General features: G+C 45.7%; 1 protein-coding gene across 4 annotated transcripts; it reads left to right on the top strand.

Annotated features, from left to right (window-relative positions):
- The first annotated feature begins 92 nt into the window (after positions 1-92).
- USP20 (ubiquitin specific peptidase 20) lies at positions 93-21,391 on the top strand. Of its 4 annotated transcripts, XM_049833073.1 has the most exons (26): positions 148-205; positions 1,278-1,316; positions 3,828-3,942; positions 4,341-4,394; positions 5,093-5,155; positions 5,303-5,434; positions 6,030-6,126; positions 6,317-6,386; positions 6,974-7,087; positions 8,247-8,325; positions 9,674-10,115; positions 11,050-11,187; positions 12,463-12,575; positions 13,027-13,199; positions 13,684-13,778; positions 14,333-14,366; positions 14,812-14,857; positions 15,129-15,309; positions 15,801-15,927; positions 16,040-16,209; positions 16,854-16,935; positions 17,312-17,420; positions 17,799-17,901; positions 18,167-18,238; positions 19,190-19,374; positions 20,058-21,391. In XM_049833073.1, exons 3-25 carry the CDS (start codon positions 3,862-3,864, stop codon positions 19,348-19,350), a joined length of 2,736 nt encoding a protein of 911 aa, XP_049689030.1. In that variant the 5' UTR covers positions 148-205; positions 1,278-1,316; positions 3,828-3,861; the 3' UTR covers positions 19,351-19,374; positions 20,058-21,391. The 4 variants fall into 4 exon arrangements, with proteins under 4 accessions (XP_049689029.1, XP_049689030.1, XP_049689028.1 ...); XM_049833071.1 differs by having other exon boundaries at positions 19,190-21,391; XM_049833072.1 differs by lacking the exon at positions 1,278-1,316 and having other exon boundaries at positions 93-205; positions 19,190-21,391.
- The last annotated feature ends 175 nt before the right edge of the window (positions 21,392-21,566 follow it).

Consider the following 21,566-nt stretch of genomic DNA (forward strand, 5'->3'; position numbering starts at 1 on the left):
CCGGCCTGCGCGGCGCCCGCCGCTCCGCCACCACCACCACCACCACCACCGCCGCCGCCGCCGCCGCCGCCGCCTCCCCGCGCTGCTCGGGGCGCCGCGGCCCTTCCCCGCGCCGGCCCGCAGGGCGCGGCCTACCCGGCGGCCCGGCCTGAGGCGCAGCCCCGCGGCGGGGCGGGGGCGGCGGCGCCCCGAGCATCCCCCTCAGGTGAGAGAGGGCCGGGGGCGGCGGCGGGGCCGGGACCGGGGGGGGAGCGGTTGGGCCTCGGGCCGCGGCCCGTCCCGGCCTCTCCGCCTCGGACGCGGTGTTGTGGGGAGGGCGGCCGGGCCGGGCATGATGCAGCAGCAGCGGTCGGAGGGGGCTCCGGCCCGGCCTCCCCTCTCCCACCCCACCGCCGCCCCGAGATCCCGCGGTGCCCGGGCAGCGGGGTGGGGGCCCTGCAGCCCCCCCAGGGCCTGGTGCCTTCCCCGGGGCGACAGCGGCCTCTGCGCTCCCGCGACCCTCGGAGTGGGACCCTGCGGAGCGGCCGGTGACTGGTCCTGCCCGAATCCAGCGACGTGCAGGCGTATTTATATTCAACTTCACTCACGCTTCACAGCTGTAGCGTCTGTTGGGAGAGGACCTGTGGTTTGGGGGTCCGCTGTGCTTGAGGAGCGACGTAGCGGGGTGAGGGGAGAGTTCCTGAAGGTGTTTTTTTTTTCTTAAAAGCTAAATCTCTAGGCGTGCCCTCGTGTTGTGCCCTCCAGTAATAAATCTGTGTTAATACCTGGTCTCCTTTGCCTGTTCTACATAAAACGCCTGGCTTTCCAATACGTGATGTGGTGCAAATGTTGAGCTAAGAGTCAGAAGTGCCTGGTTTCTGGTTCATCCTTGTCAGCTAGACAGTTCAGTAAATATTTCTTTCTTCAGTGTCTCAAGTATAAAATGTCACCAAGAACAACTGCAGATACTCCTTTTATCTTGGTAGGTTATGCAAGATGAGCAAGCAGACCTGGTAGTTGTTTTGCAGATGAGCAGTGCTAGGATTTCTTTTATTCATACAAACGGTTACTCCCGCAGACCATGAATCTGCACGTATCTGAAATTCTTGACAGCTGGCTCTAGCTTTGGTACAAAACCACACAGTTGTTTTAAGCAAAAAAGCCAAAACCCAAAACCCTGAGAAACGTGTTACTGTAGAAGGCAGAGACAGTGGGTTTGGCAGCAATTTAAGCAACTGAAAGTAGGTTGCAGTTACCGTGGAATTGTTCTGACATGTTCATATACTGTTCTTCTACAGTGGTGCTTGAGAAAGACAGGCTGAAGGACTTGTTTTAAGGTAACTTCTTTTCCCATCATACACAGTACATTTTGACAAGCACAGTTAAGCTTTCTGGCAGTGCTTTTATTAAATTCCTTGTTTCCTGAGCAGCATTCAAGAGCTGTGTTGCCAGCTAAAGCTCTTAGGGCAGAGTTGTGGGCAGGTAGGGATTGAATACTTCCTTCTGAACAGTTACGACTCAAACCTTTTCTGATGCATTTAGTCGGGGCTGAGAGGCGAAAATGAGGTCTTCCCTGTTTTGTTCAAAAAGGGAAGGCCTAGGTGGGAAGATCAGCATCCCAGTGCCGGAAAGTTTAGAGGCGTGGTTTTAATTTTGAGTAGAGGGGTGGTGCCAGGGAATGCACTAAAACCATCTACATCCACAAGACTGTACTTAAACGTACGTGCTCCAAAACTGGTTCCCAGTTAGCTGAAGCTGGTGAAGGTGAAGGGGTCTGGAGTTAATTTTAAACCAGTATTTTGTTCATTAGGTTTTCTGGGAAGCTTCTTCTGGGAAAGGGATAAGAAATCAAGGAAGGTGAACTAGCAAACATGGCGTTGATACTTTTTTTTAATTGGACTGGCTGATGCATTTGGGAAAAGGGGCTGGTTTTGATGAAGGGACTCAGAGCCTGAAAGTGTCCCAGTTTTATGTGTTAGTCAAAGATAGTGCAGTCTTGTCACTTGCGTTTTAAATCAACATATGTTACATGGTACTATTTTGCTTCTCTGTGAAGCTGCATGAATTTACTCAGTTGTTTGTTAAGCATCTCTTCACAGGTTACTGAGAGACTGGTTACAACCGCTGTTGTGTTTTCTGGCATGCAAATATGATTTCTTTTTCTTCCAGTTTTGCTTTGCTCCTCCAGTTCAGTTTATTCAGTTCCAAAGACTGCTAGAAAAACATTGTTATAAAATTATCCTTGAGGTTTGTCTTCTGCCAAGGCAAGGTGCTAGGCAAGCTTTTCCTATCCCAAAATAAGTGTTGCTGATACGGTATTTGTTTATCTTTCTTTTTCTTTTTTTTTTTTTTTTTTTTTCCTTTTCTCCCCACTGTCAGTGATTCAGACCAGATAACACCGGAAGTTCTTTCACATGTCCTCAAAATGTGAAAACAACAGAGGGTAGCAACCATGCTGCTGGAGTCATTAACTTAATCAGAATTTTCCACTTCTTTTTTATAATGATGTGGGCTTTTCATATCTGCTTTGTTTACAGCCAATAGTAATATTTTGGATTCTGATCTGTGTTGTTCATATCACTTCTATTTTTTCTTTAACAGCCGCAAGTGAGGTTACTTAAACTATGTAAACTAAGCTTAAGAAACACAAACTCTTCTCGTCTCTCTTTTGTAGCTGCATGTTACTGAGACATGTTTGAAGTCTTTTACACAACCGTGGACCACCATGAAATTGTTTATTGTGCTCGTAAGCATGCAGCTATGAAATCCTCTGTACTTGCAGTGCTTGGATGTACGAGCTGGGTGGAACAGTGTTGTTACATTTTGTACAGTCTTTGAGAGTTATGTGGCTCATATTGTTAAAAATCTACCTATCAAATGGTAAATTCCTCAGAGACTGAAGACTGGTTATCAGTGTTACAGATCATTTAAGTCTAATTCCCTCTTGCCCAGCTTCATTTACAACAGTAATCATATTTTTAATGTTTGATAAAGTAGTATAATAACTAAACGTTAGATTTAGATCAGCACAGTATGGGTAGCATGAAGCCCCTAGACACCATATACTAACTACTTGTGTCTTGGGCTGCAGTGCCCTTTCACTTTTAATCTAAGTTTCATGCAACCAAGCTACTTAGATTTGTATCTTTTCATGCTGCGTGTGTGTGTTCAGCAAGAGGAATTCAGTTCAGATCACCATGTTTGTTTTCCCACCCTACCTGCTGAGCTAGCACAGAACACCCAGTTTCTAGGGGGGGAAGCATGACTTATTAGTCTAGTCAGGTTCATGGAGTATTCATGGTAGACAAGACCGGTTAAGTTATGTATGTAAAGCATGTATGACTTACTGGCAGTTTTTATTTATTGCCATAGGACTCTGCATCATTCAGAGATGCTACATGATCCAGACAGTCTGGGAATTTAAGAACAGGGTGGTCAGTGGGTCACTGTACTGCTGTTTTCATTTTGAGGCTACAGCAAATCCATCCCCATACCTGAAACCGAGTTGGCAGCTGTGCTGCTGAAGCTAGGCCTGTCTACTGACCTCCTCCCTAAATTTCTGAATGCACATTCCTCGTTGTACAGATTATTAGCTTTATTCATGTGTTTCCTTCTCCTCCCCATTGCCTTGCTTGCTTACCTACGAAATCACAATGCAGCCACTCAACAACAGGTCAGAACTGTGCTAGCTAATATGACTGAGTCCAGGTTTAGATTTGTTTTGATCTCTGAACCTTAAAGATGGGTATTGTGATCTCTAATACACAAAACATGCTAATTTATCTTCTTACAATCTGTGAGAACAAATCTGACATGTAGCTGAAAAGAAGTATCCTTGCTTGTCCTAGGAAAACACCCCCTTGCAGGTGAGTGTTGGTGAAAATGGGGGATACAAGAGACATCTGTCCTCACCTGGATTCCATAGGAGAGGTGACCAGGGATGATCTGCTGCTCAAATCCAAGGTACAGGGTCTTCTGGTTGTCAGTCCTTTCCTTTCCCTTTTAGCTATTGTGCATGGGTTTGCATGTTTGCTTTTTGAAGAAAATGTTGCCTGTCTCCATAGATGAGAGGCAGAAACTCTTCTTCCAATGCTGATGTACCCTGCACATGTCCCATAAAGTAAGCCTTTGTCGACCCTATCTGATCTATTTCTTACTGTCATTTTATCCTGCTCAAATGTATCACTTAGCTAAAACAGTGCAAAGCGTATATTTAATTGGAAGTGTGGTATTAAGAAATGAAATACTGTGAGCTGCAGGTTGGCAAGGCCTGTCTTACAGAGAAGTTTCCCACTTTTGAAGGACTAGGTTGCTTAAAAACCAAACAAGCAAACAAACCTTCTTTTATCATGAATATGCAGGGAACTTGCCAGTCTTGTGGAGCTGTGGGACCAAATCTCTGGGCTTGTCTTCAGGTAAAAATGGCTTGCTATTTGTGTGCATGATATAGTGGGACTTTGCTTTAATATAATTTTTTTTAAAAAAAGTATTGTACTGAAAAGAAAAAAAAGCAGGAAGCAAAGAGGGCATTCACAGTAGAACTATCCACCATTTTTTGATGGTTTCCAAGGAAAAGACTCCCTAGATTAAAGGCTAATGCTGTCAGAATATGCCAAGATGTAACAGTTTACTCCTCATAGGTGATTGCCCCCTGGTAGTCCCAATAGGAATGAATAAAATGCCCAGCATTGACTGTCAGCTGGGTCCTGCCTCTGCTGGCAACTGTGAAGGGAGGCTGCAAGTGTGAGACCTCAAAAGACGTTGCTCAGGGTAGCGAGGTGGAAAGGAATGACAAGGGGCATGCGGGCGGGCAGGGCCAGTTTATTTTTACACTGGAATGCCCAGACATTTTGAGACTGCTCTGATGATCTGCCCATTGGAGCAGTTGCCTTGGAATGGAGCCTTTATGTGGGTGCAAACCTGGTTCCAGGTTTTCTTTCTTAAACAATTCCAATTTTCTGTCTTATTCTGGGCCCTGAATAAAAAGCAGGTTAGAAAACTGGCAAGATCAATTTTGAATTTGCAGATGCTGGTGGGACTGGAGTTGCAGACTGTTTTATGAAAAGTCTTAATTTGTTGTGCCCATTGTACTTTTGCTCTTTTTTCTCACTAGATTGGTTGTCCTTATGTTGGTTGTGGGGAGTCCTTTGCTGACCATAGCACACTTCATGCACAGGTGAGCTTTTCTCTGTTGTCCATCTTAAGACAGATAGAGTTGGATTTTTCCCATTACCTAATCCTCCTCTACCCTGTTCTAGTGGTCCAGTGCTTCAACTTGAGCCAGCTGTCAAATGAGATTCATTACTTCACCTTTTATTTTTAGGCCAAAAAGCACAACCTGACGGTGAATCTGACCACTTTCCGTGTCTGGTGTTATGCTTGTGAAAAGGAAGTGTTCTTGGACCAGCGGCTGGCAACGCACACACAGTCACCACCAGTGAAGTTCACTGAACCGGTGGGTCTGTGTCACAACGTGGCAGGGTTGAACGCTTGGCAGGGTTTTTGTTTACCTGTTGCAAAATTAGCCAAGAGTTTTCCACTATTGTCCCAGTTTTTGCTGTGAACATTTTGCACATTCTTTCACTGAATGTGGCTACCTGTAGCCAGAGGACCAATAACCTTGCCTTACAGGATCTCCCACCAAGAAGATTTCTGGATGACTTCACTATCCATTCTGACTTTATTTTTAACCTTTCCTGGCCTCTTCTGTGGGGCATCTGTTTCTGGGAGGAACCACAACAGCTGTCACATCTTCATTTTCAATGCATGGCCCATGGAAATTTTAGCTGTCAGACCAGAAACACACGTACTTGTGACACTGCTGCATATTCCTGATGCCTCTCTTATCATGTGTACTGGAAGCAGTAATGGTACTATTTCCACTCCCTCCTTGCATTAGTGAGAAGGGTAGGCAGTGCAACTGGTTCTTCTCTCTCCAGTGTGCTTCGTTTTTAAAGGCTGGCTTGATTTATGTGTAAGATAGTATCTCTCACAACTTGTCTTTTAGAGGAGGCCTCTCACTGATGCTTATTTTTCTGTCTTTAATCTAGGATTCTCCATTGCCTGCTCACCCTTTGAAAGCTGTTCCAATTGCAGTGGCTGATGAAGGCGAATCTGAATCAGAGGATGACGATTTGAAACCAAGAGGTAACTCTGCATTGAGCTGATGAAAGTGCTGTGAGGGTAACTCTGCAATCTGTAGGACCTGCACTGAGAGGTTCCTAGGAGCAGAGTGTGGAGACTGCCTAGAGAGGGCTGAATTCCCTCTCCTTTGGGGAGAAATGTAGAAAGCAGCACATCTGGAAAGTGTTTCATGCCTCTCTTGTTTGTGCTTTAGGCCTTACTGGAATGAAAAATCTTGGGAACTCCTGCTACATGAATGCAGCACTTCAGGCTCTCTCTAACTGGTAGGCATTAGGGCCTTTCAGTAGAGTCTTTACTAGACTTCACTAAATAACGAATGTGGTGCTTCTGCTCTGAGACCTTCATGAGCCTTGCAAAAAGAAATCAGCCAGGCTAGGTGCAGAAAAATTTAAGTGTTTGTTTAGGGCAACAGAAATTTTACAGCAGTAAACTGAGTGAATAGCCAACTTGTGGCTACATACAAGACTCATGTTTAGATGAGTGCTTGAAGTAAAACGTCATCATTTCTGTTGTGACAGAAATACATTTATCGCATGGGAAGGCATGTCACATCTCTATTCTCCCCAGTGATATAATTCTAAGAACCCATATCCTAAAATATTTTCTAGCCATCATGCTGAGAACTAATTCCAGGATTTCTTCTATGTACTGGGAACAGATTCAGATCAGCCTTTTTCATTTGTTTGAAGTTAGGAGTCAAGTCTGCATCTGGAATCACTTCTTCCCTTGATTTAAAACCAGTATCTTAAGCATGCTTTTGAAAGGGCATGCATTTAAGTTTTGATAAACCCTTAAGCAGAAGCAGAGGAGAAATTTCTGTGCACTGAATTTTTCTCTTTTTTTCTTGTAGCCCACCTCTCACACAGTTTTTTCTTGAGTGTGGTGGACTGGTCCGTACAGATAAGAAACCAGCACTGTGCAAAAGTTACCAGAAGTTGGTGTCTGAGGTTTGGCATAAGAAACGGTGAGTGGTCACTCCCTAATCTAATTTGGGTCACTTCCTAATCTAATCTGGACAGGTTTCATAGTTACGTTAGTTCTTAAGTCTGGCATCAGCGAAGAGGAAATTAGATCTTCAAAGATAAGTGCATTGTCTAAGGCAGGCAGTTCAAACGTTACATAGATGGGTATGCGAGGATTCCCCCATATCTAGGAGATCCTGTATCCTGCTACTAGTGATAAAATGGGCATGTTGATGTCAGTGAAAAGAATACATTCTTAATGTTATAACTTTAAAAAGGAAGAGATTTTTTTTTTAATATAGCTTCCCTGTTGGCAATGAAGAAAAAATGATGGAGTAAGGGAATATTCTTGGCCATTTCTGAGTATTTTGCATGGACTGACCAGCGCTTAATTGCACTGCTGTTGATTAGCAGAGGGATTGATGATTTGGATGGAAAAAACAATACAGAGATTTTTACTGAAGACAGTCGAAAATGCAGGTGACATTTTGGGAAATGTTTGCTATTCGTTCAAATTCTAGACCAGTTCAAAGGACAGTGTAAAATAATGCAGCTCTGTTTAAATCTGAAGATGGCTGCTCTGTGCAATTAATTGAAAAAAATCAAACTAGGAATTTAAATGGCATTGCATGTTTGTTTCATATTAGTTGTTAACAAGGGATATGTAAGATACAGAGCAAAAGTGACCCATGTCTTTCTGGAAGAGAAGGCTGTAGACTTTGAAACAATATAATATTATCTTAATATTGGTTTCGATTTACCTTATTTACTGGGTGGTCAGCCCACCCAGATTTTGAGACAGACATGGTGCTGGAAAATCAAACCAAGTAACTAATTGCAAAACCCTGCTCTGGAAAGAATCACTTGAGACAATTCAAACTGTGGACAGAGCTTTAAGTTAAATATGCTCTAGGGAAGGGTCTCTCTGGAAGGATAGACTGAAATGATTGCGAGATGTTTGCTGTCTCTTAATTTGTATGTCATCCAGCAAATAGAGAAATATATGCCCAGGCTTTGCAGGTGCATGATTACCTTCTGTCCTCGTTAACTAGTTACCACACCCTGTTCTATGGCTTATTAGACAAACTGGCTCCAGGCCTGATAAGCAAACTAACTTCTTTTTTTTTTTTTTTTTTTTTTTTTTTCTTCATATCTAAACAGCCCGAGTTATGTTGTTCCAAGCAGTCTATCCCATGGAATTAAACTCGTCAACCCCATGTTCCGAGGCTATGCACAGCAGGTGGGGGGGCCTCAACAAAAACATGCCATTATTCCAAAGATGGTGGGATTTTTCTTCCTGCAGTGGTGGTGTTCAGAAGGAAGAGCTTGAGCTCAGGGGTCATGCCCATTTTGTGTCAGTATTAGTGGTCTGATAGAGCACTTGGGTGGGATTTAGGAGACCTGGGTTCTCTTCCAGGCTCTGCATCTGGCTTGCTGATACCAAATCAGTGCATTTTCATGTGTCAGCTTTCTCACCTCTGAAATTATGATGGTCACCTCCTTTATAAAGGGCTTTTAGATCTATTGATACATGTTATATGAGAGTCAGGTGTTATTTAGTCATGTCAGAGCTGAGAAACCTGGATAAATCTGTACTAAAAAGTTAAAGATATGAATGTTCTATGTTCTTTTTCTGGGCAATTACAGCAAACAATCTTCTTTAAAGCTAGTAACCTTTTGTTTTTTCTTTGAAGTTTTTATCAACATATCTCTTGTGTTTGTTCTTTAGAAAAAATGTAAACATCAAACTATGATTAGAAAATTTACAAGAGAAGTGACAGTACATCGAAACTATGATACTGACAGGAAATCAAAACAGAGGATAAAAATAATGATTAATGAAATAACTTCTATATTTATCTTTGATGTGAAGTATGTTGGATTGGAAAACTCTCAGCTGTAAAGAGATAAAAGTTGAAAGGAAGACAGAGCAGGCTAAAAGCCAAACTTCCATAAAATAACAGAAACATCATAATTAACTTTCTGGAGTTGTCAAAATACCAAGATGTTTTTCAGCAGGTCCTTTGAAGCCAATGTATCAGCTCTTTTACGATGTATTATGAATGTAGGAGCTTGCACCTAGAGTGAATTAGTCTTTGGCTTCTGGTTCCATTCCCTACTTATTAAAGATTTTAATCTGCCCTCTCTAAGAGAGGGATTGCCATGAGCAGAAGTGAGTGTTCATGAAATTTGTTTGTGGATAGGAGTCTATTCTCTATGGCCTGCTCTCTTCATTACATTTCTCCTTGTCTCTCACCTCTTATCAGTGGTAAACCTGTGATAAATAAGCTCATGGTTTGCATGCTGCAGCTGCTGTCTGGCTTTTCAGTGTCTTTCAGCTGAAGATGTTCAGATAAAAATCGGGCCTTTTATCATTTAGGAGTTAAAACATTTATGTAGCAGACAGGCTTCTTGGTACATTGCCAGAGTACTCTCTCTGCTTTAGTAGGGTCTGTTTGTGTTGCAGAGGTGGCTAACCTTTGTGGGCAGCATTAAAAGAGGCTGAGAATGGAGCCATCTCCTCTTTTGCTCCTCTCATTTCCCCGTTTCTGGATGGATACTAACATGGAATTACTCCTGGTTTTCAGGACACTCAGGAGTTCCTGCGGTGTCTGATGGATCAGCTTCATGAAGAACTGAAGGAACCAATTGTTGCAGAGACAAGGGATTTGGATACCAGTGACCAGGACGACAAGCGAGACGGTGACCGAAGTCCTTCGGAGGATGAGTTCCTCTCCTGTGACTCAAGCAGTGACAGGGGTGAAGGAGATGGTCAAAGTCGGACCACAGGGGGTATGGGCAGCAGCTCCCTCGCAGAGACGGAGTTGTTGATCCAGGATGAAGCAGGGAGAGGGATCTCCGAGAAAGAGAGGATGAAGGACAGAAAGTTCTCCTGTGGCCATCGGCGCAGCAACTCGGAGCAGGTGGATGAGGATGCAGATGTTGATACTACCATGATGCCAGTTGATGGTAGAGCCTCACCTGAGATGCTGCCAGCTCCCCGTCCTGCCAGCCCATGTAGGACACCAGGTATCCACCTATTCCAGTAGTGTTATTTGTGAGAAGACACGTTGTCATCCTACACAGGGACAGTGTTGCATTGCAGTGGCAAAAAACACACAGTGTGAGTGTTCCTTCTATGGGTTTCAAGAGATCTTGCCTTCAAGCTTTTCCTCAGTGTCCCTGGCAGTAGTTCTGCCTTTGTGCACAATTGCTTCTGTAAGAAAATGTAATACATGAGCCAGAGAGGTGCTTAGCCAGGCTAATGTGCTATGGAGCCGAGTAAAGACTACGTCCTGAAGGCAGTGATAGCTGCCTCTGCCAAACCTGCAAACGCTGTATTTGTACCTTTTCCTAATTTAAGAAAAAGGGTTTTTATGTGTACGTTGCTTTATCTGATAGCCTGGCCTGGGGAAATACTAGCTGTGGAAAAGGCATGGAAGAAGGTATTTGTTAATGTTGGACTGTGGGCTTTGTGGAGACAAAAGCGAGAGGCACAGTTTGTGTATTTCTATGTCTTAGGGAAAAGAAAAGAGCAGCAGTTAAGACGTAGGTGTGGAGTCACCTCAAACTGAACATATACAATCTTTCAACACTTCTTTATGTAAGAGTCTTACTCTGCCAACTGGCACTGAAGACAGCAATGCTGTTTATGTGGATTAGGTATACAGGAGCAATCTGTAAAACTTAATTAGTCATAAGCGTGAAAAGTGGTGGGTTGTTTTTTTTTATATGTAATTATTAGCTGTTCAGTATAGCTCTGTGTGCACTCCTATCCATGCACTGAGGGAGCTGTATCTGCCAACCTGTGCAAGCAGGACAGTTAATAGACACTGAACTGTGTGTATTGGGAAAGATGCTCTGCTGTAATAACAGAGCTGGGCTGACACTGACTGCAACAGGATTGCCTTTCATAACTGGCGTTTTCACCAGTGCTCTTCTCCCTCTCCATTTTCCCAAACAGAACCTGACAATGATGCCTACGTGCGCTGCTCCTCACGCCCCTGCAGTCCAGTCCATCATGAAGTGCACTCCAAACTCTCTAGCAGTCCTCCTCGCTCTAGTCCTGCCAGGCTTGGACCTTCCTACGTACTCAAGAAAGGTAGTGCAAAGAGCATATGATGGGAGGCAGAGGGGAGCATGTAGAGGAGGAGGGGTTCGTTTACAGAAGAGAGAAGGGATCCATCATGATTCTTGATTAACAGTTGTAACAAGTGCTAATTTCCCTGGACATCAGTGCCTTCTTAAAATAGCACTAGGCAAAGACTACAGTAAACTTGCAGGTAAAGTCAAGCTCTGGGCACAAGAGATGTTCTAGTATGCTTTTGTATTGGAGCCTGAAATGATATCCATGTCTGCATCTGCATGCTGTGTTTGTTATTAATAAAATGGCTATGAAGTCCCAGGCACAAGCTCTGTCCCTTTAGGGGAGCATGGAGATGTGTAAACATTTGTCTGCCAGACTTGACTTTCATAGCATGTGGGCCAAAGAACTATAAGATGATGTTACCAAGAGAGAGCTTCCTGCCTCTTAGACATCTTGGGCTCACAATAATAGAATTAAGGCTGCAGATGTCAATCCAGTGCTGGGAGCATTGTTAGGCTTCAGAGTAGAGCCTGGCTTCTGTTATCAAACTGGTGTCTTCATCCCAAGCAAGCAGCAAATTGAAATCCCTCAGCATTGCATAGTCTTCAAACGCAATGGCATGTGCTCATACCACTGTCCCTACAGCTGTTCAATAATGGCATCCTTTCCTCAACTGTGTTCCAGCCCCTTGGCTGAGGTCAGCACAGCCACAGATGTTCTGGCTGGATAAAAAGCACTCTGTCTCCATGCACGTGTGCGTGGGGAAGAGGGTTCGTTATTAAACAAAACTGTGTGTTTGGCCAGTTCCTGCTGTGGAGAGTCCTCTCCAGTGCAAGAGACCTGGGGAATGCATGGTAAATGTCAGAGGGAGAAAACAAAATAAGGACAAAGTACACAGGCAGGTCACGGGGGAGAGGGAGTAAAGTGTAAAGCTTAGAGCAAAATGTTGCAAGACCTCAGAAAAGCAGGGACTGTCTGTGGCAGGGCCAGGCTTCTAAACATGTAGTAAGAGGATGGAAACAGGATTTCCAGTAAGACAATTTCTGCCTGCTGAGAGCTGGCACGTTTGTGTTGGTTCAGTTGGCTACCTCCCCCTTTCTAGTACCATGTGAAGCAGCAGTGTTCTTATGTCAGTTTACAATGGGCTCCACTGTCTCACTGGCACGCAAGTGGCGTCTGAACATGCAGGGCAGCACTTGTCCTATGTTCTTGTGCGGCTGCATGACTCTACTGAGACAGGAGACTGGGAAGGAGTTGCTACATGATGGGGCTTCCTTGTCTGTCTTTCAGCCCAGATGCAGGCTTCTGGGAAAAAGAAGAAAGAACTTCGTTATCGCAGTGTGATTTCTGACATCTTCGATGGCTCCATTCTCAGCCTGGTGCAGTGCCTCACCTGCGACAGAGTGAGTCTCCTGGTGGCTGTCAGTCAAAGAGCGCACAGTCTTCTAGCTTGTAGATCTCTTCTTAGGAAATGGCACTCGTATTTCCAAACACTGTGGGATGCAGGAGGCCTGCTAAAGTGACAGCAGTGGATGGTGGGGGAGGTGTGAGAAACCTGCCATGTCAAGAAGTTGTATTTCTCTGTAGCGTTCTGTTTGCTTATCTGTGTACTGAGTTAGCCTAGCAATATGACATTCATATCAGAAAACTGATTCCAGTGCTACGAAAACCATGACAAAAGTTATCCTGCTGACAGCAGTGAAGAATAATTAGCCAGAGCAAGTTGCTCTTACTTGCCAGCTCAGGTTTCTAGCCTAGACAAAATCGAAACAGTGATAAAAGGTGATGAAGGTCAGGTCTCAGCTCCATTACATGCACAGGAAACCCAGACCTCTTCCTCTTGGATATTTCCAGGTTTCTACGACAGTGGAGACGTTCCAGGACCTGTCACTCCCAATCCCAGGGAAGGAGGACTTGGCCAAGCTGCACTCTGCCATCTACCAAAATGTGCCAGCTAAGACAGGGGCATGTGGGGACAACTATGCCTCACAAGGCTGGATTGCTTTCATCATGGAGTATATCCGGAGGTGTGTTCCCTAGCAGGGCCTCTTATTTCTGGGGTTTGCCCTGCAGTGCTGAAAGGCAGCTATCCCTTAACAAGTGGTGTTTACAGCAGAAGGTCAGTTGTAACCATTCCTTGGACAACAGCATGTGGTACCTCACAGGTCTTTGAGCCTTTTCATGTAAACCAGTTGCTACTGTTCCTCTAGTTCTGTTATACACCTTGAGATCTCTTGTGCAGCTGATAATCCCTCACTGCTGCCTTTAGCTCAGTCTTGCACTCCAGAGCAAATTAATTCCTGGTGTAATTTTCCAAATCATTTCCAGTTTGAGCAACCACAGCAGGAACATCAGCTGAGAGAAATCATGCTTTCCCTGCTCCTCTGGGATGTGTGATGAGCTTAGGACCTACAACTGGAAGGAAACCCATCATCCATTTGGGGTTTTGTATGCCAAAGCATCCAGCTATTTTATGTATAATTCTTTCTCTTAATCCCCTCTCTTCTGCAGATTTGTGGTGTCCTGTATCCCTAGCTGGTTTTGGGGTCCTGTTGTGACGCTGGAGGATTGTCTTGCTGCCTTTTTTGCAGCAGATGAGTTGAAGGGTGAGTTTTCTTTAGTGGGGTCTGACAGCACGAAACAAGGAAAACCGCATGGAGGAGTATTTCTTACGCGTTTTGGAGGTGGATTAAATCCCCTGGAAAGCCTGCCTTAGTGTTTCACTTACAGACCGGCAGTACCAAAACTTGGCAGTTCAGCATCTCTGAGCAGAAGTGAGTTTTCCCACCTGCTCAGGGGTGGGAAATCTGGGTGAGAGTGTCCTCAGTGAGGAGCAGATGTAGCTGTTGGTTGGTTATGAATGCTATGGCTCCTTAGCCGCCTTAGTTTCTTTGATTTCTCCATCAACTCCTTAAGCTCTAGAGGACTCGAACAATTTGCTGTATTCACTTGTGTTGGTGAGCAATTGCATACTTTTCTACCAGTTGATTGCATTCTCTTCTTGCCTAAGCTTATTGTGAGAAGTGTTTTGATCTCTTCTCACCCTGGCTTCCCCAAGAGGTTGCTTAACTTTGTTTCTCTGCACTGGATGGAAATGTAGCCATGTTGGTGTTGTGTGCTCTGAGTAACTGCGTAATGGCTTTCTTCTCTTTGTCTGCAGGGGACAACATGTACAGTTGTGAACGGTGTAAAAAGTAAGTTTGCATTATCTGTATTCTGTTGTATTTCTGGAACTTTATTTCTCTGTACTGCTATCAAACATTTTGCTATGCTTTCTGCCTGGACATTTCTTCTGCTGAGTGCCATGTAAAATCTGCCTTGCCTTATATTAGAGTTCTGGTCTTGAGAGGTCACTGGTCGCAGATAGGAAAAGTGCTGGCTATGGGGGGGAAAGAAAGGGAGAAGGATATGAACAGCGGGGTGGCTTGGCAGTAATGGAGCTATTGTATTAGAAAGAAGAGGCGTGACAAACTGCTTATGCCATGCTTCATTTGGGAAGGATGCTGTGAAGAGCCTGAATTTGTTGCTGCTGGAATTCGGGATTTGTCTTGGATTTCAAAGCGAGCAAGACCCAGCCTTGCCTTTTGGCATCCCTTTGCTTTAGAGATTTCTCACAGCTAGTTTCTTTTTCTCCCTCAGATTGCGGAATGGAGTAAAGTACTGCAAAGTCCTCCGGCTACCAGAGGTGAGTAGAAGCACCTTGTTTCCTCATTTTCTTTTAGCAGCCACTGAGGAGGTAAGGAGGTTAGAGGTAGAAAAGAAATACCAGTTTGTTTTGGTGGCAAAGTCCGGTATCTAGACCAGAAGAGACTTCCCCATTCTAAGCTGATGAGCCAGCAGCATTCATGACTAACAGGCGAAGAACTCTTGCAAAGATTGGACGCACAGAGATGTGCTATTTTATCAGAATACCCACGACAAAAGCGTGCTTTGGTGTTCTGTCTTTGGTCTTTTAGATTCTTTGCATCCACTTGAAACGGTTCCGGCATGAGGTGATGTATTCCTTTAAGATCAACAGTCATGTCTCCTTCCCCTTGGAAGGGCTGGATCTGCGACCTTTTCTAGCCAAGGAGTGTGTCTCCCAGATCACCACCTATGATCTCCTGTCAGTCATCTGTCACCATGGCACAGCAGGCAGTAAGTCCTTCTTCCGTGAGTACAGGCAGAGGTGAACAGGAATGAGATGAGCATGAGCAAAGCAGAAGTGTGTTTCGGGACTAGCCTATACTTCTTCTGGGATGAAGTGCAGTGTAAGGCCTGCCCCCTCCATTCCCAGGCTTCCTCAGCCTCTGCCCTTTGAAAAGTGAACCGAGCAGCTTCTGACAGATCCCCTGCAGCTATTTCAGCCTGACCACTGGGTTGGCTCAACCCTTTCCCAATGTTCAGTCTCTCTGGAGGCCCTTTCCAAGAAAGCCAAATCAGCGTGACAGTGTTAGGCTCCCCTGCTCCTGCAAAGCTTGCCTGAACAGGAATTAAGCCTTTTTTTTTTTTTTTTTTTTTTTTTTTTTTTTTGTCTCTCTCTCCATTCTCTGCCAGCAGCTAATCCTGTTTGTGCTGCTGACATTATCCCAGGCCTGACTTTTGTCTGCACTCCAAATCCCAGCAGTGTCATGTTTTCTTTGTTACAGGTGGCCATTATATAGCCTACTGCCAGAATGTGATCAATGGCCAGTGGTATGAGTTTGATGACCAGTATGTCACTGAAGTCCATGAGACCGTGGTACAGAATGCAGAAGCCTACGTCTTGTTCTACAGGTGAGCTGTGCCCTGCATGCAGCAGTCCCTTGCTGGTTGGAGAATACCTAGAAATGCATTTAGCAAACCAAGTTTTCAGGAATAGATTAATTTTCTTCTTTCCCTACTTAAGGAAGAGCAGTGAAGAAGCTGTGCGAGAGCGTCAGAAAGTTGTGTCCCTTGCCAGCATGAAGGAGCACAGTTTACTGCAGTTCTACATCTCTCGAGAGTGGCTCAATAAATTCAACACCTTTGCTGAGCCTGGTCCCATCACCAATCACACCTTTCTCTGCTCTCATGGAGGTAAGGCAGTGCTGCTGGACCTTGGAATAGCAACTCTCAGCTGTACCTTTATGCTTCCTGGTGCATTAACAAATGCAGTAAAAAAGCTCTAGCAGTCATCCTGATACAGTGTATACTGCAGCATGATCTGCTTCTCTGGCAGAAACTCCGGCCTGCTCAGGGAGAGACGAGACAATTACCCCATTGTCCTGCTGGTCAGAGGCCCAGAGGGATATGTAGTGCTACGAAACAACAGTTTTCCATTATCTCTTTGTTTTGAAAAACAAACCTGTAGAAAGCAGATAAGACAGGATTTATCCATGTTACCCTATCAGCAAGGTTGGCCTTCAGTGTTTGTTTGGAGAATGGAGCACGCGCTACTTAAGAGAGCTGATACCATGTTTTACTATTCTGCTTCTTCATCTGTCATGCTGGGGAGCCCTCATGTTTATGAATCTCCAATTGGAAATGAAGCACTTTCTAATCAAGTGAGGCCATGAATTGAGAAACCACAATTAATGAACTCTTGCCTGTCTTCCATTAGCAGAGGAAGCAGATTCTGGAATTGGGGAGTTTTCAGCAAGGGAGATTGGGCTTTTTTTGTGTCTTTACCCAGCAATAATGAGTTCCCTGGTTAACTGTCCCTCTTTGCCTTTCCTCCACAGGGATCCCTCCTAATAAATATCACTACATTGATGACCTGGTTGTGATTCTGCCCCAGAACGTGTGGGAGTATCTCTACAACAGGTGAATGTGGCCATTTAATTCTTCTTTCCAAGGAGTTTTGGTTTTGTTTCACGCCTTGGCCTGTGCCCAAGACATAATCCTTTGGCAGGGCACCTTAGAGGTATGCAGTCTTGGTGCAGACTGGAAAAGACTTGTATTTGCAGAGCCTCCTAATTTAAACCAAAATGAGCTATATCAATGCATTGTCCAGAGCAATATTGTGACCCTCACTGTGTTGAGTAAAGGCAGTACTCTCCATTCAGAAAACGGCTACAGATGCCTCTCCTTCACCAGCATCTGTAGTAGTATAAAAATCCATCTCTGTAGGATGCAGGGCTGGGACGCATTTCCATTCTCCCGCAGTTCTTTATTCCCCTCCCTCTCTTCCTGTGCTCAGGTTTGGGGGCGGCCCTGCTGTGAACCATCTGTATGTGTGCTCGATTTGCCAAGTGGAGATTGAAGCACTTGCCAAACGCAGGAGAATTGAAATTGACACCTTCATCAAGGTTCGTATGGGAAGCACCTGGAAGCAACAGCAAAGGGCAGAGGTGGGAAATGGAGACCTGTCACAGACAGTTAGTGGGAAACTCTTGCCCCTGTTTTCCAGAACATGATTGGCCGGGAGATTGATCTTGGGGTTCCCCAGTGCTAGTAGCATGGGGAGGAGCAGCTTGAACACGATAATGCTGTGCGTGGCTGCATGCAGGCACAAAGTTTGAAACCATCCTAGTCTGTTGCCTGCTCTAATGAGGAAGGTGGTGGAATTACATGGGGATCTTCTGAAGAATGGCAAAGCTGCCTTACAGTTAACGAAAGGGGCTCCCCCAGATCTCAGGAGTGACTAAATCCTTCCTGCATGTCTCTGTTCTCTTCTGCTTTCCCAGCTGAACAAGGCTTTCCAGGCAGAGGAGTCTCCAAGCGTGATCTACTGTATCAGCATGCAGTGGTTCCGTGAGTGGGAAGCCTTTGTCAAGGGGAAGGATAATGGTAAGAAGCCAGAGACCTCTGGAGCCTGTTGGGGGGGAGAGGTGGATGGAAACAAGTCTGTCTATCTGCTAGGTCCTCAGCGAGCACTGCATCTGACTGGTATGACTTGAGGCTGAACAGAGTTCAGACACCAGCCACTCATACTGTCTGCAGGTCCCCAAGGGCAGAGCAGAAATAACGAGAGAACTAGCTTGGGAGATAAGCTGAATCTGGTGGCAATGTGGAAAATGGAATAGTTCTTGACATGACTGTTCTCCTCTTACAGAGCCTCCTGGACCAATTGACAACAGCAAGATTGCACTCACAAAAGCAGGTGGCCATGTGCAAGTTAAGCAGGGTAAGACTTGTGCTTGCTGTCTTGTAGTGTTCCTAAAAGGAGAATGTTCCGCTGGATCTAGCTGTCCATAGTGAAGTGGTCACAGAGCGAGATGGTGTTGCAGAGGACATTCTGCTGATGTGACTGGTTATAGTGAAGCCTGCAGCCCCCATCTCCTGCTGTTTCTGTTCCCCACGCCCCTTCCACCGTTCCCCTTTGCCACCCTTTGCGTTGTAGCTTTGATCTTGTGTTGCTCTTGACCTGGTCTTTCCTCAGCATCTGCTGTGGTCCAGCTTGTGAAATAACATTCCTTGTGCTGTCCTCGCTGGGCTCTCCTGCCAAGCAGATAAAGATTGCGTTTGCATCTCAGTTACCTCTCAAAGCAACCCTTTATGCTTTTCTCCTCCTCTGTAACCTTTATGGCAAAAAGTTCTTTGCTTTCCCTGCTTTGACTGCCTTGAGTTGCCCCTCCCAGGACAGCGTGGAGGGGTTTTTTTAGTCTCTCCCAGGCAGTGCAACCCCAACTGCCTGGGACTGCTGCGTGGAGGCCCCTGGGTCTCAGAGCTCATCGCTGCTGTGTATGAGAGGGGGTCAGGTAGGCCCTGGTATTATGGGCTGTTGCTGCTCAGTTCCTCTCGGGGAAGGGAAAAAGTGACTGCAGTAGGACCCCACAGCCGTCGGCGACACGGCCATGGAGCCCTGGTGGCTTCCAGCAGCAGGCGGCACTGCGGAGGGCTGGTGGCCACCGCTGCGCAGAGCAGAGCTGCCAGCGGGGTGGGAGCTCCGGTGGGTCTGGACCCTGCAGCTGCAGGAACCACTCATGCCTTGCTGTTCCTGCGGTGAGCCTGTGCAGGGGGAGGCGGTTGGAGAGGACGGCCTCGTGTTGTGGTGCACCAGCCCTTTCCCTCCAAGAGCTATACTGAACCCGGGCCTACCGGCTGCACGTCTGATCCCTGCTGTTGTCCCTTTCAGGTGCTGACTATGGGCAGATTTCTGAGGAGACGTGGATTTATTTAAGCACGCTGTACGGAGGGGGCCCTGAGATTGCCATCAGGCAGAATGTGGCCCAGGTCCAAGAATTGGAAAACCTACACGGGGAGCAGAAGATTGAAGCAGAGACGCGGGCTGTGTGATCTGTGCAGGATGGGGCAGGGAAGGTATGGCACAGATACATCCGTGTGGGGATGGAAGGCTGGGGAATGCTGAGGAGTCAAACCTTCCATTGTCTGGTACTTGAAGGTGCGTGCAGCTCCCACCACCACTTCTGGGGAAGGCAGGTTTTCTCTGCCGTCCTTTCATGTGGCTTTGAATATAGGGGTGGTGCTGAGCAAGACTGGGAGAAAATCAGCTTCTGTGTAATTCATCTCTGGATAATGCCATGGTAGGAGACTGCAGCCAAACTTCACTAGGACATGTTTTGACCCAGACCCTCTCCCTTTTGTTTGCTTACAAGAAACCAGCACTCCCAGCTTGCCCCCAGTGAACTGAGTTTCTCTGCTTCTTTGCAGGTTTTGCTTTTGGCACTTCTTTTTAACTCAAATGTATAAAGATAATGAAACATTATTTATGTTTCCAGCGGGCAGTATTGCAACTAGAGAAACCTGTTATCTGAAGCTGACTAAAGCCACAAGGTCTCCCAGTAGTTTTGTGCTGGTGATGCACAGCTGTCACAACTTCCTAGTTTTGCTTTTTATCCAATTCTTGCAAATCAGTTGCAGTCAATTAAGAAATTTTGAAAGAGGCCATTTCTTTCTCCCCTAGCCCCTAAAGCCACACCTTTACGGTCCTGCAGAATTTTTTTCTCCTTGTATCTGATTTCATGCATTCGGCACGTTTTCAGAGAACAAAGCTGGAAGATGAGTCCTCCTTCCCAATGGCTTCCCACTGTACTCTTTCCTCGGAAGCTCCCGGTAACTTTGTAGCTGTGGGATGCAGCCTTCCAGGTGGTTAACTCACAGGGGTGGTACACAAACAGCTTAAACTTAGAGCTGTTCACGGGCAGGTTTCGTTGGAGTGCGACACAGGACAACTCTGACACAAGCTTTAGGACTTGGTTCATAACCCCATTCTCAGACTGACCCTGCTGTAAGCCTGGATCTGTCCCCACGTCTGGCACGAGAAGCAAAGGGAGTGTGAAGGATGAGAAGGAGGAGCCCGTTTGTTCGCCCAGAGCCTATTCAGATGGGTCACCCTCAGACAGGGCAGTAATTCAGTGCTGGGGAAGGGGCCTGGCTGAGCTGGCCCCTGGCTGTTGAAGCAGTTTTTTAGGAATGAGCTGCTTTCTGCAAACAAGCCCCTACCTGTGTACTGAGGTCATTCCAGCTTCTCAACACAGATGTCGTTTGTGTATACAGTGGCTCATTTAATGAACAGAAATAACTTGCTCCCCAATCTACTGCCACTAATGCAGCCAAGGAACATCCACTAGCAGGCAGTGGAGAGAGGAACAAAGACAAAAAAGGCTAAACACTACTTTTCTTAGCAGGGCTATTCTTAAAAGTTCTTCATTCATCCCGTAAGCCAGAAAGGCAATAGTAAAATCGTTTTAAGTGTTTGAGTGCAATTTAATGGAAGCAGCGCAAGGCAGGGGTGGCTTCTCATGGGCTGAGGAACCAAACTGTGTGACTGTGTGTTCATGGTGCTGGAACCTGAATGATTCCACAGCATTGAGTCTAGCGTTGGTGGTACCAGGCTCAGCATGGGGCTGGGACCTCTTGAGCACCTCGCGGGGGGGGTGGGGGGCTGCTCTTTAACTTACTTAGCATTAGAAAGTGGGAAAGGGTGTAGGACAGAAGAATTTCAAAAGAAAAATGTGGCCTTCAGATTTTTTTTTTAGACCAAATGTTTGCTGCAAACAGCAACTTCTTATTTTAAAAAGTGTCTATGAATTGTTCAGCATGTTAATTTTACTATCCTGTTTATTGGACGCTTGTATATACCCAGCCAGGCCCAAGGGGAGGTCAGAGAATGAGCCACTGTTGGGATTTCTCATTGTTCTAAGCTGTCGTTGTTAGCCACTGCAGCTGCCTTCCAATCTGCTGCAGAGCCTGTAGGGCTGCATGTCTGTGTTGTCCGTGCCGTTCAGAGGATGCTGTACAGATTGTAATACACTCCTGTGCTTAAGTGTTATACTTTGTGCTGAAAATGTGTTACAATAAATACACGTGCATTCAACACGTTGCTGACTGCTGCCTGCCTTGTGTGGCGAGAGGGTCTGACAGCTCACAGGGAGCTTAGACTGTTAATGAAGAAAAAAAATTTTAAAAAATTTAAAAATCCAAACTTCCTGCTGCCAAGAAGCCTTGCAGTAACAGACCCTTCTAAGCAGCAGCAAGCTTTGGTAGCCCAA

This window comes from Accipiter gentilis, chromosome 29, assembly GCF_929443795.1.
Source record: "Accipiter gentilis chromosome 29, bAccGen1.1, whole genome shotgun sequence".
Lineage (NCBI taxonomy): Eukaryota > Metazoa > Chordata > Aves > Accipitriformes > Accipitridae > Astur > Astur gentilis.

Coding starts and splice junctions, on each gene's coding strand:
- USP20 (XM_049833072.1), top strand. CDS start 3,862: ATGGGGGATACAAGAGACATCTGTCCTCACCTGGATTCCATAGGAGAG. Junction 5,435..6,029: donor CAGTGAAGTTCACTGAACCG/GTGGGTCTGTGT, acceptor TCTTTAATCTAG/GATTCTCCATTGCCTGCTCA. Junction 7,088..8,246: donor GAGGTTTGGCATAAGAAACG/GTGAGTGGTCAC, acceptor ATATCTAAACAG/CCCGAGTTATGTTGTTCCAA.